Genomic DNA, 18941 nt, shown 5'->3' with positions numbered 1-18941 from the left:
AAGTTAAAGAAAACAGAAACAAAATAAAGAAATCACATGGTGTCTCAAGCCCTTGAGTCCTTCGGACTCTTCAGATTGACATATATTTTTTCTTAGCAGTGTTTGCAGTAAAACACTGAATTGTCAAAGGAAAGTGGCAGGTATGGTGAGCTTCCCGTATTTTTGTAAAGTTTACTTTCTCCTTTTAGAAGTACAGTTTCCTCACAGAATTCTGACTCCAGTTGTACATTTCTAACCTCTGTGGGTGGGACTGCGTAGAATTAACTGGTATAGGAGCAAGCCCTTAGCTTTCATTCCACCATTCAAAATATAATTACAGCTTGAGAACTTGCTGCCATTTTTTGTTAAAAATGTTATTGCCAGTCCGTTATACTGAATCCAGGTTTTTATTAACTTTCTGTTAATAAGTAGCTGAAATGCATTTTGCTCAGTGATTATTAAAGAATTCTTGTATTCCAGTTCTGTAATTCTTACAGTAAGTGGCTGTTACTCAGAAAAATCATCCAATAAAAGACAGCAAAACCAATGATGGCAGGAGAGAAACTTGGACAGAATGTCAAGGGAGAACTAGGAACAGATTCACTTCTTGACGTCTCTTCTATGTCCTCCTTTGGCTGTATATTTGCATTACAAGCATAGGAAGTTCGATCAGTACAGCTTCCAAATTGTGCCATCTGCAAAAACTTGAGAGTAGCTTCCTCTGCTTATTAACCATCATGTTGTTTTACTGCTAAGTGTAGGAGAGCTCCATATTCAGGCTAAATATTTGGTTTTAGTTCCTGCCTTGTAAAGAATTTCTCCAGCGGTTCCTAAGTTTCTCATCATGCTGTCTTCCTTCCCCCCACCCCTACCTGACCCTGCTATAGATCTCAACTGTTGTTTTGCCTTGTTGATGTTTTGTCTATATTTGCTTTAACCAGATGCCCCTCTTTGCATGCAGCACTGGGACTCATCCCCTCTCTCCTATCAACAATAATTAGCCTTGTAAGACTAATGGAAGAAATCGTGTCTAATTACCCTGTTGAAGGCCCAATTATGTTATTAACATTTGTGGGCTATAAGCTAATGATGAGGAGAGCCTCTCATTTGCATAGCATTAAGTTAATTGAGCTGGAAGCTATGGGGTGGATAGCAGTGATGATAGCAGGATTCTGTTACAGAATGGATAATGATGACCGGAGCAGGACGATTCACCTGACAGGTTTCTTAATTAACGGCTATCTGATTACCTAAAGAAATGGCAAGTGGCAGTCCTTCTGAAAGAAGCTGCCGTATTTTTTTAATGAAAGATGCTATATCACCGCTGATATTCTGGGGTGATTTATGGTAATGGCAGTGTAAGCTCTTTACTGGAAGCCTACACAGAAACCTGGTACGGGTTACTTCCTGCCCTTGCGAAAATGTGCTGCGAAGGTCTGATATTCCTGAACATGCCTAAATCTCACATGGTGCATGAAGTAGGGCCCTGCCAGTGACTTTGTGTGGTTGTATGAACAGTGTATGTTGAAAATCCTTAATTGTTATGTAATCTGGGAGTTTTGCCCTTGGAAGAACCGGAAGACTGGATTTTGTAAAAGGGTTTTTTTTCATGATGGTGTTAGGCAGGATTCTATGCTGTATTAGGGAGAAAATAACTAGAACATTCCGCTTTTCACATTTTCCCAGTACGTACAAACTGCGAGTGAAGGTGAGCGCCCTTAGCTCCAATTTATTTCTAGGTACAAGCAGTTATGCAAAGTTGTTAGGCCTTTTAAGGAACAGGAATCTTTTTTATTTAAAACAGATCTAAGAATAAAAATCCGTCTTTTTCTTTTTTATTAGATGTCAGGTTCTGTCTGGTTAATTCCAAACACATTGTAATTCACAACAGATTCAGACAGAGTCTTGTTTGAACTGTAGTATCTTTTAGATAAAAAAAATCACGCTGTTTGAAAGTTGCCTGTGCAATCAATCCAAGGCTGAGTAACTTGCTACGCAGTTACTCGTTGTTAGAAACTCACACCTCTGTTCCGAATGTATCTGAATGTCAAATATAGCTTCCAGTCAGCAGATCTTTTCAGATTTTTTCAGCTACATTGAAGAGCCCATTATTAAATCATGTGAACTCCAGACCTTACCTAGTGACTAAGATACCCGGTTCATCCTGGAACAACCTTTGAGCAGACTTGTCCTGGGAAAAAAAGAGAACACTACAAATTTTAACCTTTCAGGGAGTGACTTTTTATCTATTTAGGTGGCCTGATGATTAGTGCTTCAATAGTAATAGATTTGTGAAGAGTAGAGATAAAATACATAGATATAGATAAAATACAATCACCATTATTTTGCTGTTGGAGAACTTAGATGCACAAAGTCTCCCTGCATTCTGCGACTGGCATTTGTTGGCTACGAAGGAGCTGAGAATATTGCCTTGATCTGATGGGATAAAGAGGCCACAATTTTAGTTGACTAGATAACATACAGACCATTCACAAATCACCACAGGCACTTCTGGTCAACAGGAGAAGAGAAGAAAAATGAAAAATCAAAGATGAAGGAAGTCATCTGGGAGAATAGCTCCTGGAGCCCGCTAACAGTCTGAGCTGTTCACTGGTTGTGACTCGCGGCTGCCAGCAAGAATAGGGAGTCCTATCAGTTACCACTGATTGAGGGCAACTTACTCTGTGTAGCTGTGGACACCTGTGTGGTGTGGAGCAAGCGAGGGAGAAGTGTTTGTGTAGCATTTACAAGGAGCATCTTCCACCTCCTTCCAGCATGTGACGGTACAGAGCCTAATGTCCGTAGTTGTGTAGAGATTACCTGAAAAGGTTGTTCAGGAAACCTAACACAGTGAGTAAGTGCCTCTGCTGGAATTTAAACCCTACATCCTCCTGGTCCTCATTAGCTTTCTGTAATCACTAACCCCCACAGCCAGTGTTGGATAGAAATATCTTTACTGTACAAAGTAGTTTTTCTGTAAGGTGTTCTGTAGTTTGCCACGGTGCCTTGCTGTATAAAATAGACAAACACAGCATCAAGCCAAGATCTGATAGATCAGGAATTATGTATTTAATTCAGAGTTCTGTATAGAGTGCTCATAAAAGCTTGATCATGATAGAGGGGCCAATAAACATTTGGCAACATAAATATTTCTGTAGGAAATGGCTTTGTGAAACATTTAGTTGTTGAGTAATAAGAAGAACAGAGAAAATAAGAAGAGTAGAAATCTCTAGGTACTAATCTGCTGGGTTATATATGTTGCAATGATAATAATGTTGAGAGAGAATTTTTATGGGACCAGTAGCAACAAATACATGGAGTCCTGCACTTTTTACTAATGTCTTCATCTTCTTGTGCTTGCCCCACTTGCTATCTCTGCTGCTCCAAAATTCAGCTTTAAACCTAGAAAAGACCTAGGGGTGCTGAGCTCCTCCTGTTTGGACACAAGGGTGTAAGTCCTCTGAATTTGCATGAGCTGAGTGTTTTGAGCAGGCAGGGCAAAGCCTTGGAGTCTCAGGCCATGATCTGTTCACTAGAGGAACGGATCAAAATCTACAGAAGGCCAGGCAGTGTTTGTTGTCGGGGATGGACCACAAGGGAAAATATAACTACGTGAGCATTTCAGGGGAAATGATGCTCTCTCTGTGTCTTTTGTTTTTCTGGAACATCCATTACTTGAGCATGTAGGCATCAGTCCAGCCAGGCAGCACAAGGAAATATATTTTGGAAAAGCGCACATCAAAAAGTATTTTAAATGGCCAAATTGTAGAACAAAACATTCTGGCAACACAGCTGGTGCTCTTGTCAGTCTGTAGGCTAGAAAATCAGAAAAGAACCTGTAAGAAAAATAAAAACAACCTAGGAATAGCTAATCAGGTTAGAAGTGATGTTTTGGCTGCAAGGATTTTGAGGGCTGTAGAGAAAAATAGAGTAAGATTAGAAAATGTTTGTCCATCCTGTATGACAGATGTGGGAGAAGATGTAATCATTTGTTACTTCTCTTTTTTCCTCTGCAAACAGCAGCAGCGATGAGCTGGCAGGCACAGTGAAATGCAGTTAGCAAAAGTAATGGGAGTTGAAAGTTTGACCTTTTGTGATGGAAATTTGATATGAAAAAAGGGTCTTTTGATAATTTCTCTATCCAATCAGATATGGGAGATGTCTTGATCCTGTTTCCTCATTTGCATGCTGACTGATCTCATTTGAAAACCCAATCATTCAGAAATATTGGGACATCAACAGAAATGTTACAAGCGAGGAGTTGTTTTATCTGAAAGGTCTGCAGGATGTCATCTCTTGTTTTTCACTCCAGTAGCCTGATCTCTTCTTCATGATTCCATGTCTTTATTGGCAGGATAAGTTGAACATATTGAAATGCAAATAGCCCCTTCCACATTGAACCAAAATATAGGAGGTTTTTTTCTGTATGATTGATTGTATCCAGGGCACTTCAAAAGCAACAAAGAAAATATTTGCTGCAGTGCCTCTGATTTCTTGACATTGCCATGTTCTGACGTTTCCTGTTAGCAGGCATTGGCAGACAGTGATTTCCTGGGCCTGCACCTCGCCTCTGCTTTTTCCCCCGTATACGGCCCGCACTGATGCAGCTCGCTGTTTCTGGGACCAGTGCGTGAGGTCATTTAGTTTGCCTACACGGACACACACACACACTTTGTTGTTATCCCAGGTGCTGAGTGTCATAAATGTATTTAATGGATTTTACCAAATTGCAGGTGTGTTTAATCCAACAGTGGTATAATTCAGAGCCTGCCAAGATCACGTGTTGGCTTTCAACTGTGTGTGTAGCTGTCCAGATGATTATCTGGCTAGTCAGATTTCAGATCCTATGCACTGCCCGCTTACGTGAGTTTAGGATCAACTTTATCTCCCAGACGATTTAACCTTTCTATTTTCTAGAACAGGCAATCCAATTTCCATTTTACTCCACCACGCAGTGGGTTAATGGCAAGTTTTCCTGCTGGGTAACTGGTGTCATTATCCCTTATTTCGGAGACTGCCTATTAAACTAACGTCTTAAGCCAAAGTTTTGCATTACTTAACCCAGAAGCCAGGGACAAACTAACTACTAATACAGTAGTTCTGAATAAAGGAAATTATTTAACATAATTCTTTTTTTTGACATACTACCTTTTTAACATCAGGGTCAAGCTATATGAGAAATCTTTTTTCTTTAGTATCCCAAGATTTTTTTTCCCACCTGTTTCTCCACCTGGACAACCCCTAGCCTGCTAATCTGAGCGCTGTCCTGGGAAGTGGGATGTTCAGCTCCTTCTTTCTGGGGCTTCTTAGGCTTGCTCTGCTTTTTAGAAAAAAGTAAGTATTCACTGAATGTAAGTCTCTTGCCTCCCCAATGAACACCTGCATTGGACTGCAAGGATATTCTGCTTTTCTGGTTTGATGTAATTCTTTATACAAAACAGAACAATTCCATCAGGAGGGCAGAGATGGATTTTCTTAGTTTTAGTGTTGCGGCACTTGACTGGGAGATGGTTCATAACTGGAATGTCAAAGTGAAGCTGGCACGGTTTTGAAGAGTTATCCTGACTACCAGCTGTTGGCTGCTCCTGCCTAACAAAACCTTTCTTAAGGCTGGTGTGGTTTTGCACAGTTTTGCTTCTGGCAGACCAGCACACTCTCTTGTTTCTCTGGAGTGGGCAGATTTGGAGAGGGGATTTCATGCTCTGCGCTGTAGGGTGGAGCACGTGAGGAGGAGAGGCACATACCGGGGTGTCAGTGAGGGCACTCCGCAGGGACTGCTTTCCAAAGCCAAATGCTGGAGGGAATGGGTGCGAGGAAAGGGTTGAACCAGATTATAAGCTTTACATAATAGGATATCATTTAATTGGTGTTTGTACAACACTTGGAAATGTAAAGCTTTAAATTAGACAGGAGGTCAAGATTAACACAGTGTTCCTCAGGTGGGTGACAATACACCTCATTAGGGACCCATAGAAGTTCACAGTCTTCATCACTGAGCAACAGAAATAGCATATTTACTCAGCTTGTTCTTTATTCAATAAATTTCAGGGTCTAACCACAAGTTAGTGCATGTGTTTGTGATATTTATCTGATAATACCTGATTTCTTCAGCAATACATATACTTTTGTATATGAGTTGGGAATTTCATTGCTAGAATGTGTGTGTTTTTGACTGAGGACAGGAGTAACTTGACTGATGGGCCTCTTCAAATCAAGAGAATCCATTTCATCAAATCCCGTGGCTTGTCAGCTGGGGGGGAGCGCTTTGTACAGCAGCAGAAATGGTAAATTCACCCATTCCTTGTGTAATAAACTGCAGTTGTTGGTATGACTAGCTAGCACAACTCAGCAGCTCTCTGAATTAGACACTGAGCATTCTCCCAGATGGGAAATCAACCTCCTTCATTTCTCATGTGCTTTAGAATATCGAACCATGTAAGTTAAAACACGATCTATTATTCTTGATAACTACAGCAATCTAGCTCTTCCCTGCTGGGTTTTTTTTAAATATACTTCCCTCTCCACCTTCTTCTTTTGCTCCTCAGTATTTAAAAAAAAAAAAAAAAAAAAAGCAGTTTAGTGTACCGATATTTTCTCTGCGGTGAATTCAGCATAGAATATTAGTATCCAAAAGGTTGTAAAACAAAAGACTATCATATGTATCATATCACCTTTTAATCATGTAATTGCTGAATGACATTTAACTCTGAAGCTTTAAGTTACTCCTTTGTCAGCCAGCCTTCTCCTTCTGCCCCTCTCATGCCTCCCTCCTCCCGAAGCAACCTGCTTTTGCAGAGTAGTGCTTTAACTACACTGAAGTTTGGCTGGGCTTCTACATATTACAGCAGCAACACGAAAGCAAACAATTGAAGTATTTGAGAACAATGAAATATGTATGGCTATCTGTGACAGCCCTATAAAGCAGAGCAATTAGCCGCGTAATCCGAGAAAGCCAAAGCGACCGGCAGCCCACGGTTCCCTATTAGTTAAATGCTTTTTGTACGTCCTCATCCCATCAAATCAACTAACACTTCCTTTAATTGGTTCATGAATTATACAGCTTGGCTGCATTATAATTTAATCACCAGTAAACATTCCTGGGGCCTGCTGTAAAGTGTATAGCGCTCATTAATTCCTTAATTTCAGCAGATGGAAGGGGAGATCGGATGAACGGTGGCAGTACAGAGCGCCTTGGGCAATGGAAGAAGGAAAAAAAGGTGGGGGGCCGTTTAGGTTTTTTAAGGGCTGTCAGAAACTCAATCTGTGAGCTGTCAGCAGCTTGGACCCGTTTCCCCCCGCCTCCCCCTGCCTTCACCCCACCTACTGCTGCAAGTGACTGACGGATTCATATGGAGGCTTGTCAACCCGTCTTTAAACATCAAGCCAGCGGGTAAACCAAGCCCAATGTAAATTAATTCTTGTCTTACGGGCCCCCCTTTCTCTGTCCCCATGAATATTTCATGGCGGGCAGCATAAATATTAATTCTAATAGCTCTGCACAGTGGTTATTATTTCTGTTTTATGACAAATATTCATAAAATATTCAGGAGCCTTTTTTAGAACATTTACACACTTGATTGTGAAATTTTCCAGCTTCCTGGGGACACAGTAAACATATTGGGGTTCTCTTGATGGACTTTTTTCTCTCTTAATTAATACTATGCCACATTAATATTTAATCAGGTTTAGTTTTCTTTTCCCCAGAAGTGAACCCTATTACATTTGAGGATTTATTTGACAGTATTTAAACAGAATTTTTATTCCCTATTATGAAATTGGTTTCCTTTGACACATATATAAAATGACACATTATAATCCATTCTTTTATTCCCTCCCCTTGCCCCCAAATCATACAATTTTTTGGTGTCAGTTCTTTATTTTATTTTGTATACCAAATGTCCTACCAACAACAAAAGTTAGTGTTTAAATGATGGGGGTGGGGGGATTTGAATGTAGCATTTCATAGGAACACTTAAGATTAAACATCATTTGCTATAAATTTGATTCCACTTATTTAATAAGGAAGAAAAGTGCAGGTTTCCTTGTTAGGAGCAGGAGGTACTAGAGAAAAGCTGCAGACAGGTAGCAAAGGCATCAGTTCCGATATGAGTTTGCTAGTGCTTAACCCTGGAGTTCTTGCTCCACTCAAGATTTGCCTTGCAGAATCTAATTATTGCAGGGGAGGGTGGCAAGCATCTAAGGAAACATGACGGCATTTGGGGAAGCGGGTTCAGGTTCCTGACCTCGGGCCTCTGGGGCTGCAGAGGCTTTCGATTATCTGAGACTGAGTTTGATTAACCTTGCGGGTAGTGGAAATCGTGCCAGCCGCATTACTCTAAAGCAGTGCTGGCTGCCATCTTAGTCTGTGATTCATAAAGCACCGCTGGAATGAACTCCAGGGGGAATGCAAAGATGCTAGAATAACAGCTGAGAGGAAGGAGGAGGCAAAGAATAAAAATGAGGGGAGAAATGTAAAGCAGTTTTGAATGGAAGTACTAATGCATCCAAGCCGCTTTACTACATATGGAAAGAGTTAATATTGCCTTCGCAAAAGAAGCTTTAAAAATGCATTGAAGCCCCTAGTATGGAAACGTTTGCTCCGTATATGTGTGCCTTTCGCTGTGCTTACGTAATGTTTACACAGCCAGTAGTGCTTCAGACCACTGTCGCGTGGAATGGCTCTCGCTGCCAAAAGGCCTGGGGTTCTTCGCCGGTGTAAATCTGCGTGATGCCAGTGGCGCTGCTTTGCTTTATCCTAGCTCGAGATCCAGCCCGTTGTTCCGTAAAACAGACAGAGTGCGCTACCCGGCAGGGCTGCGCCTCTTCCCCCTGCGTAAGCTGCTGTGGCACCCGCTGAGGTGCTGCTGAGGTACCAGGCTGGTGGGGTGGGATGCGGGAGGCACCCTGCCACCTCGGCTGTCTGGGCTGTTGGAGGCTGAGCACGTCCCACTGGTGGGTGGAAAACATCTAACAGAGTCATTACTCTGCACTGCTGGTGAAGGGAAGGAACATCTGCAGCTACGAAGGATGTTGTTCATCTCGCTCCCCTGGCCAGAAGCCACGTCCTGGGAATAGTGCCCCACTTAGCTGCCTTTTGTAGTTATTCGACAGAAATGCATCCATTTGAAAAGAAAGATCCAGGGTCTGGAAATAGCTTGTCATCACATGAACCATTATAGGAGCTCAATGAACAAAACGCTTGTGCCGATTAACCTGTGTTTTAGTGTTTATGCAATGTGTTTTCCCTTATGGTCAAAACCTAGAGGGTGAAATTACTTCCCAAAATAGAATCAAGAATCTTTCATCAGAAGATATCCCAGAATTTGAAAGATACCGGTGAATAAAATCTCCCAAAAGCTCTTTCCATAAATAAGAAATAAGGATCATTTCATCCATTGCAGAGACACGCAGAAGTGGTATTTAGGGTAGGAAGTGAACTAAGATCCATGTCCAGTCAGTAGTGCAGCCTCAGAAGATCATTTGTAGTCTGGTTTCCCATGGGCAAAATACCTGGTTTATAGCTGCATTGAGAGAAACCTGAACAAGACTGGGGAAAAGGTAGATGGGATCTATGTAACCAGTTTGATTTTTAAGAGGGGATTTGGGGATGCAGAATGTAATTATGGAAATATAATGTGCTCAGGATCCCGTGGCTGGGCGCCTAGTTCTTGAGAAGAAGCTTAGGCAATGTTTCAGGTTCAAGGCGTCTTTATGCTACAGGAAAGGGAGCATTCTTTAGGGGAACTGATTGAGCCACGTCAGGTATCTCTGGCTAGAAAGTCAATAAAGACAAGATAACCCGGGGTTTAGCTGGGATTAGTCACTTGGACTCAAATTTGAACTTCCTTGTACCTGTCAGCTTGAACCACTAACTTGATTTGCTGTATTATTGTGATAATTCAATGGTGCTACCCAAGAAAAAGACCTTTTTGCAACGCAGATTTTTCTTGCTTCTTGGCCAAGCCTGGCATCCCACCCCTGTCTGGCTTGTGGTCCCTGTAGGATCCAGAATTTTGTACAGTTTTATGCATTTTTGGAAACTTTTAAGACAAAAAAACATGGTCAATTTTAACAATGGGTCTTACAGCTTAGCCAAATTCAGGACAGTTGCTAGAGATGGTACTTGTCTCTCTACCAGTTCAGTCCATAATGCCCCCCAAGGCTTTTCCATCCTTTTGCGAGACCTGTGTTATTTCCTTCTCCGCCTGCTTTGGCTCTGTTTTACGAACCAAAGGGAGGAGCGTGCATTTGTGCCAATGATCACATAAGGATTTTACCTGTGGTAGCCTTTTAGAGAGCTACTGCTTCCATACACTTCAACAGCCTCATCTCTTTTTCAGCTTTACATCTCAATTACAAAAATTGTAGCCATTGCATTGCCAGAACTAAGTCCTCCAGGAGAGTTATTTTCCCTGGGGAATTGTGCCATAGCATCAGATAACATTGTATTGATATCTCCATATTGAGTAAGATGTTCTGTGCCTTACGAAAGGCTCAATTTTCTAACCTTTAATTTGACATTTTCTATTTGTCTGCCTGGAAAAGAGGGTAACTTTGTGTTCCTTCCTCTCCTTTCTCCTCTTTCTCTCCTTCCTCTCCTTCCTTGCTCTTTCTATTCCTCTCTCTCTTTCCCATTCTCTTTTGCTCTTTTAGCTGGGGTGCTGTCAAAGTTCTGCCAGCAAAGTTTGCTGTAACTTTGAGATCACACGGGCATCTGATCTTCACATTCTTTTTTTTTTTTTTTAAAGCAGACTGATGTGGTACGTTGTAAACTGCCAGGAGCACTTGCTAATTTAGTAGTTAATGACAGTCACAGAGAGTGTTTTTCTTGCCCCTGGAGAGGTTTTAGACACAGCTGGGGTAGATTTGCCACTATCAATTATGCACAATTTTAAACAAGAATTGGCCAGCAGGGGCCTCTTTTTTTTGCGGAGTGCAGAGCGTGAAGAATGGGAATATGGCAGCTGGTACCTGCCAACGAGGGAGAAGATATATAGGAGTCAAGAAAATAAGGGAAAGATTAATAGCTTACTATTTTTAAAGTTGCCGTTTCAACTCAAAAGTTTAAATGCTACATTAAAAGTGGCCCAGTGTTGTTTGGTCTTGTATTTTTTTTTTAATTCAGGCATCCTAACTTTATTGCAAGGCTTGATCTGGCCCTCGTGTATAGCCACAAGCAAGTCAGTAGTCTTTGTTTCTAAAAGCCAGCTAGGGAGTCAGGATTCTGTCTCAGATATCACGTTGCATTGCTTTTCATCCTTAAATTAAAACAAGGTATGAATTCAATTAGATTTAATTGTATAATTCAAATTTCACAGACAATAATTTTACAAAAAGGGCTTGGCTTTTGGCTTCCCTCCACCAATGTCAATCCAGAGCAACTGCAGGTAACGGGAAATGCCAAGGATGAGAATCTGACCTAAGTAAATAGCTCAGGTCTAGAACAGTCAACATCTGGATCCATCTAGGTCAGCCTCATAAAAAAACTGTGGTTAAATTACAGGACCAAAACTGGTGGAAGGCCGTGGCTTACAGGCAGAGCTTTAGATCTCTTGAGATGTGAAGGCAGCTGCCAAGGCAGTGGGGCCATCCTGGAAGGTGACCGTCCGTACGCAGGAGGAGTGTGCTTTAATCCCTAGCTCAGTGAGATCAGAATTTGGGCCCACATCACTTGCTTGTCTTGTGGCAACACTCATAGTTTTTCCATTATAGGTGCTTTGAGTCAGTGACATTATATCCACAAAACAGGAAAACCACCACCAAAAAAATTCTCCTGAGGACAACTCTTGAGCGCTGTCAGTTGTTAATAACTTGGATCAACTAGGCTGGTTGCCACCTGGAACAAATGCAGTTCAGGGTTAGATGAATGCTGTTGTGTAGGTCAAAAAACCTTTCTTCAGTTATTGTACAGTTGTGACACATCTTTCCAAAAATGCTGTCTCATGATCAGGCGTGAAATAAAATTTCTACCACAAATACTTTTACCTTCTCCTCTCTCCGTTTGCCAAGGGAAGCCATTGGGATGCCCTGGTGACCTCTAGGATCTTAGATGACGCTGTCTGTATAGTCAGAAGCCAGAAGCGATTGGAATACCCTGTTGGAATGCCAGATGGCTGGTAGGAAAACAACATTATATTCCAGCTGTTAGAGGCCTTACATATTTCATCGTCATCCAAAGGCGACTAGTTCTCATTTGACTAGGTACACAGTGAAGGTGTCATCAACGTTATTAATTTGTTGGAATTTAATCTCTCTAATGTATCTGAAAGCTGTAATAGATTAGATAAGCGATGTCAAGTACAGTGAGGAAGAGGCAGGATTCTGTCACAAGATTTTTTTTTTTTTCCTTTTAACATTTGTGTTCACAGTTTTATTATCTGTGAAAGCTAGCTGACAGGACCGGACCTTGTCTCACGTCCCTCTCCTGGGAGAGAGAACAAAGGAGAGAGGACGGAGCTTTGCTTACGAATCACTTGGCTTCAGTCCTGCATCTAGCAGCAATGTTGCCGTTCAGTGGTAGCTAGGGGGACATTTGTGCTCAGAGACCTGAGCTGAGAGGCTTTACCGAGTTATACCCCACTGAGCACCAATTTGTAACTGGATGCCAATGATTTTTGGTTGCTGCTAGGTAGATGCTGAGCCCGTGATACAGGAGTGAGGATTCTTGGTGCATCTCTGCCCAGCCCTCCCCGGTGCACGCTTTGCATCGCTGCTGATTGACGTTATTCACCTGTTGCGGAGCTGAACTAACAGCTTGCCAACTCTGAAAGAGAAGCTGTGCTAGATGCTAATCTAGCAGTATAATGTAGTATACTTTGATATGAGGCTGTGTTTCCTTGCCTCCCTGTCTACCAATTCTGATGACATCTGTTTCATATTTCCCCTTGATAGAAGTTGTGACACATTACAACATACAAAGCGTGGCTGTTTCCTAAAGCGAGCTTTACAGAGGATGCATTTATGTGAAAAAAATTACACTCGGTATGTGAAAGGGGCCAAGCTCTGCTTGGAGATGAATTCAGTACTTGTAGGGAGTTGTTCCAGTTACTGCTCTAAATGCTGGGTCAAGGTCGTGGGTGCAGCCCTCTATCTTATGAGGATTTCCAAGAGAAATCCAACAAACACGTTACCTGGACAGTTGGAAGGTCAAGTTTGTTATGTGATCAGAGTCATAGCAGCCAGAGAGAGGGACACGGGTGAAATGTTGCTCAGAAATACCTGGAGGAGCTGAAGGAGATGTAGCATACACCCAAGGCTAACACTTCACAGAGAGTGCCTACATGTAAATAGGCTTTACTCTTGTGAGTAAGCCTCCTGGGGCTGCATAATAGACTGTGTGTGGTATGTGTCTCCTTCAAAATGATAATAAAGCTTTCTAATTGGAAGTATTTTAAGTCTAGACAGTAGTTCTGTCAGTGTTTTTCCCCTTCATCTTTTTTTCCTGCTTCTGAACGATTTTGAACTGACAGCCCTGGGGAGTGATGTTTTTCTCTTATCTATAGATGTATGGTATGGCAGGGTAAGGCATCCCACCTTCCACTGGAAGGACCATTGGATTAGGAGTTTGTGCTGTTGTATAGTATATTCTGCGCGTGCCGTTATACAATGCATGCGGGGGGAAAAAAAAAAATCCGTATTAACAGGGATGTCTATACTCTCCCACATCTTCCCCCTACACTCTTCTTTAATGGTGACACCAGACTGGATAATAAGAAGCATCTTGTATAAAAAAGAAGGGAATCTCAGACAAGGCTTTCAGAGTTCATTTTGTTGGCAGCTTTTTAAGTGGAGTTTTTTAGGCTTTTCTGTTTCAAATACCATAATACTTTTTGAGTTAGTAACTATGAATTACGACAAGCTTTCTTGATATGCCAGGTTATAATCCTTTAGTGGTTTTGTTTATTTCAGAATATAATAGGAAGCCGTATCAATTATCATGACTGTATAAATGTTGTTCCTCTCTACTAGAATATTCATCTTGAGACATATCATCGGATGTTACCTGTTCTGACAATCACATTTTTGTGCCATTGTTGGGCAACAGAAACAAAGAAAAACAAAATGTTAGGAGTGTAAGGGATAAAAGAGTGTTGAAACTGTTGTTCTTTTCCTGTCTTTCGAATCTCCAAGATCTTGAATGTTTTATTCCTGGCTGTTATTTTGTTACCACAGTGTGAATAGAAGTCATTATCTGTAAACATTTGAAGAGAGAGATGATTTTCATAACTTTAAATCCTACAAAGGTTTCTAGTAATCTGCTATGTGCATGCCAAGGTAAAGCTCAGCCTTTCATCTGGTCTGATCCCACCCAGTCAGTGTAAAATGTTCCTTTGGTGAATGTCTAAAGCATACAGTATCTTTTGTGAGAGGCAGACAAAAACAAAAATAGGAAGCCTGGCCTTGAAGGCAGCAGCAGGAGAAGGTGTATTATAAAGAAAGATGTATTTACAGCCTTCAGGCCATTCCTGGTTGGTAAAAGGGGTTTGGGTTTGTTTTTTTTTTTTCCATAAGTATTCAAAGGCAGCCTTATTTTTTATTTTGTTCTGAATTAATCATTGAATGTGATCTTTGGCCAGATCTGCTTTAGTCTCCTATCGCAGTGGCCCCTTCCAATAGCTGGGGGACAGAGGACTCATGTCTGCTCATTCTCAGCAGTTTGTCAAGAATTTTCTGCTGAAGAGCTTTTAAACTAGAACGTAAAATTAACAGAACCGTTATAATGAACCAAAATGCCAAGGAGGAGTGAATGTGAGATGGGCACAACAGTTTATATGCAACACGGTAATGTGACTGGGGTCAGCAGTGGTGTATATTGTGTTCTGGTTCTGCATCCTCGATTCACATCAGGGCTTTTGCGTAACCTGTTTAAATGAAATGGGTCGGCAAGTCCCACTCTATCCTCTGGTGAAAAGCTGTTCGTAGCATGGAACCCCCACCACTGACACTGACGGTCTGACTTTTTAAGATGTTGAGCGACTACGTCTTGTTCAGACTCAATGGGAATTGCAGATTTTGATCTTAAAATCAAGCATTAATATTTCCTTTTTAGAAGTCTCAACAGCAAGGCTGATTGTCAAGTGGGTTATGCTGTACTGAGCTGCCTTCCATGCCCTGGCGCTGTTCTCTGCAGGCCAAAGCTAACAGAAGGGACAGGGAATTGTCGGCATCGTAATGTGGCACGTATTAAGTCTTATTACTCATTCTGCTTTAAAGGATGCGGGACAGGAGTGGGAGACAGGAGGACTCACACTGTGGGGCTGTGTGAGGAGGCAAGGGCAAAAGAAGTGGAAGTGGACTAAGACAGCAAGAGGAAAATCCCTTTCATGGGTACCGAGTCGTGCAGTGCTGTTATTAGGGAAGAATGCATGGTATTGGCACATGGGTTCTTTTTCTGTCCTTGACAGGAACAATAGCAAATTTTTATTTACCTTTTGCAGAATGTCATTGTGATTGTATTTGCTAGTTGGGTTGAGAAGCTGGATCGGGGGAAGTTCAGAGGTAACCGCTGGCTTGTGAGCGAGCTCTGCCAGCCTGAGATCAGCTCCGACTGTATTTCAGTCACTGGTGTCCGCACTGTATTGTCCGTTAAGTGTGTGTGACCACACATGCTGTGTGTCAAAGACCTTCTGCCTTGATGAGCTTGGAGACTAAACAAGATGTGAGCAGAAGAACCGGAGGAGAGGGGTCCTGTGCATACGCTAATGTTTTCCTATGCCGCAGGTTTGAGCGGTACCATCACTTCCACGTTTGTGTCTGCTAAGGATTAACTCGTACTCTGAAGGTCACAAGCGATGTTCTGAGGATGTTAATGCACTTAATTGTTATGTTCTCCGTAGGGTATTTTTCTTTAATCTCTCCTATGAATCCATCATGGAACGACTGTCTCAACGGAGGATTGATCCTGTCACTGGGGAAAGGTTAGCACTAATGTCTGATGTTTAACATTTTTCAAGACTGCCGGTGAGATGAAAGCACCAGATAGACTTCACAGAAATCTAAGGAAACTCAGGAATATTGTACTCTTGCTTAGGGACTCCTTAAAAGAAAAGTTAAAACTTTCATAGCTACTCAGGTACCAACCCACCTACCTGCTGCAGCAAGCTCCTGTTCTCAGAATAGGGCGTTTTAAAATCTTGGAACTTGAAATCTACAGTAGCAAGTAGCTCAGGTCTAACATTTTAATGGTAACTAAATTGGTTGGTAAAATAATGCTGAGGGAAGATGTCTGAAACCTAGCCTAAATGCAGATGGTTTTCAGACGTTCCCATGGGAATTTTGAAGGCTTCCCAGCTGAGGAAAATGGAAAACTTGTTGCATTTTACTTCCCCCAGCTCCTGTGATGGTTCTGTCTGCTGTGAGATATTAATACATTTCCTGCTCAGTAGAGCAAACTCATTTGAGTCACTGAGTCACTGTAAGACTGGGTTCTCAAATGTGGCAGTTCATCTCACTGGCAGTCACACCACCTTGTGTCATCAGTGACCTTCAGGTTTGCTGTCTTCTTCACCCTTGTTTTTTGCAGAACATGTAACAATGAAATATCTTCCTAAATACCTGCTGGAATTGGTGTGGATTTGCCACTGTGCTTGTGCTCTGTTTGTATGATTCCCCACACTTAAATTTTAAACCACTGTTTTACTTTTCTAATGGTTAAATGCATCCTACTGAATCAAAGACAAATACTAAATCCTCAAAGATTAAGGCCATAAATACTGGATTTGTCCCAAAGTGACACATGATTATTCAGACATCTCACTTGAGGTGCAACATTAACTTGTGACAGCAACAGTGATTTGCTGTAACTGTTCTCTTTGTTTTAGTCATAAGTGATGCAGTTGTTCAGAAGAAATGAACGGTATGAAGCAAGTAATTCACACATCTTTGCATTTCTTATCATTAGGATTAGCCTGTTCAGTATCTGCTCCAGTTAACACGCTTCCTTCTTTCAGACTCTGGGATTTATTCCTTCCAAATTCATTGTGAATTGAATTGGTTTGATGCTGTATCTAATCCTCAGCATTATGTTAAACCTGCACCGCTGGCTACAGTGAAGAGGGTGGCCTTCAGCTGCGCCCTAAATAATTCTAGTGTGGAATGAACTCTGTGTCCACATCACTGTACCAGCTGGAGCTGTAATGCAGTTCTGTGCAGACACACAGACTCTGCTTCTCTCCTCGGTTTTGCATCTATCCCAAGAGTTTCAGAAAATTTGGCTGTACAGGAAGAGGGATAAACTGGTTTTGTGTTAGGGCACAGGAGACATTTACTCAGATGTAGAATTAATGTGGCAGGAAATTTAAATATGTGTTTGCAAAAGAGCTTTTAGCAATTGTTGGGAGCCTTTGGCAATGCCAAAACGTTGTCAGAATTCTTTTTGGTGTCAGCTGTCTGGGCAGACTGAGCTGGACTGCGGCATGGCTACAGGACTCTGGTGATGAAAATCCTCTGTCTTGCTGAAGCCTGCTGACCAGCTGAGTGAGCCTACAACTGTGAATTCAGGCAAGCCAAAATCTGGCTTCTTGGAAATCAGAAATAACCAAAACCTACCTCAGAGTGAATTAACCTCTTTTTATCTTCAGCTACTATAAAAAGATGTTAGCAATTATATTCTACCTGGCGTCCACCCAGAAATAGAGACCGAGGTAGAGTCTTTGTGTCTTAACTTCTTCCAGTGATCTTCAGCAAACACAGTATTAACCCTCCTTGTAGTGGCTTATCAAGAGGAAGCATACCTGTCTTTCAAGCTCGAGCTTGTGGTGATTTGGAGACTATGTCGAGCGAGGGCTGTGCTTCTGCTACCCTTCTGCCGCTTGCTGGAAGCACTCAGCCCCATGTGTGCTAATAGGAAATACTTCCAAAATTTAATATTGGTGATCCCAGCCCTGTTGCTGCACTTCTGAATCTTGGCAGGAAAATCCCTAGTGTCTGAGAGCCTTAAACACATTTTAAGTTACAGGTCCTGAACACAAGGCTATGTTTGGGCTCACTGATTCAGTGCAGAGAAAGCGCTCAAAGCTTGGCAGTTTTTCCCTGACTGATGTCCAGCATCAGCATAACAGTAAACCACAGCAAAGATTTTTAACAGACGCTAAGGTTTAAGGTTAGGCTTTTTTAGATGCTTTTTTTTAAGATAGGAATCAAAGATTACAAGTAAAATATGTTACCATGGGATTGGATCTGGAACAGATCTGGAAATGCTTCTGAACCTGGAGCATTGGGCACATTATAGGGATTTCTCCATGCCTTGTGTGAAGAATATAAACACTAGCAGCACTCTCTCTGTGTCACCTCAGGAGAAACTATTGGCTTTTCAGTATTCAGGATTCTTGAGAGCAGGAATGACAGATTACGTGCCCTGAAATTTCCAATCATTGTTTTAAAACCCCAGCCCAGAGTAGAAAGAGGCACTTCCAAGGAACTGTGATAGGCAAAACCAAGGAGTGTCTTAGGAAATGGCCAGTGTGTCCTCAACTTGCGCTGAAGCAGTGGGGTTTGTATCTCGTCTCCAGATACCACACTACATTCAGACCAGCACCCACACCAGAGATCCAAGCCCGTCTCAGGCAGAACCCTAGAGACAAGGAAGAAAATATTGAGAAGCGCGTGGAAACCTATTACAGGAATGTCAAGGAACTGGAGGATTTTTATGAAGATGCCTTTTATGTCAATGCTGACCAAGACCCTCATGTTGTCTTTGAGTTTATAGAAAGCTGTATCATTAAGCCCCTTCCATGCAAAAAATTAAAAAGCTTATAATTAATAAGGATGATTTCTGGAACAGTTGATTTTAAACTTTTCCCTGTAATGTTTGCAGTCCAGTCACTGAAGTGTCAAGTTATCACAAGTGAAGAGGAAGTCAGGCAAGCGCTGTTAAATTTGAAGCTCACTAAGGCTGAGTGAAGTACAGAGAGTAAGAAATTGTGTTTTAGGAGTAATTTTTTTCAGCTTTTGTTTTGTGATCC

At 41.8% G+C, this 18941-nt stretch overlaps 1 protein-coding gene across 1 annotated transcript in view; it reads left to right on the top strand.

Moving 5' to 3' along the window:
• Nucleotides 1-18735, top strand: part of AK8 (adenylate kinase 8) — a 71539-nt gene extending 52804 nt beyond the window's left edge. The window contains exons 11-12 of the mRNA XM_075717140.1: nucleotides 15816-15896; nucleotides 18489-18735. Coding sequence (XP_075573255.1) covers nucleotides 15816-15896; nucleotides 18489-18735 — 328 coding nt within the window. The remainder of the gene's footprint in view (nucleotides 1-15815; nucleotides 15897-18488) is intronic.
• The last annotated feature ends 206 nt before the right edge of the window (nucleotides 18736-18941 follow it).

This window comes from Pelecanus crispus, chromosome 9 (genome assembly GCF_030463565.1).
Source record: "Pelecanus crispus isolate bPelCri1 chromosome 9, bPelCri1.pri, whole genome shotgun sequence".
Lineage (NCBI taxonomy): Eukaryota > Metazoa > Chordata > Aves > Pelecaniformes > Pelecanidae > Pelecanus > Pelecanus crispus.
This window is presented reverse-complemented; position numbering and strand designations above follow the sequence as displayed.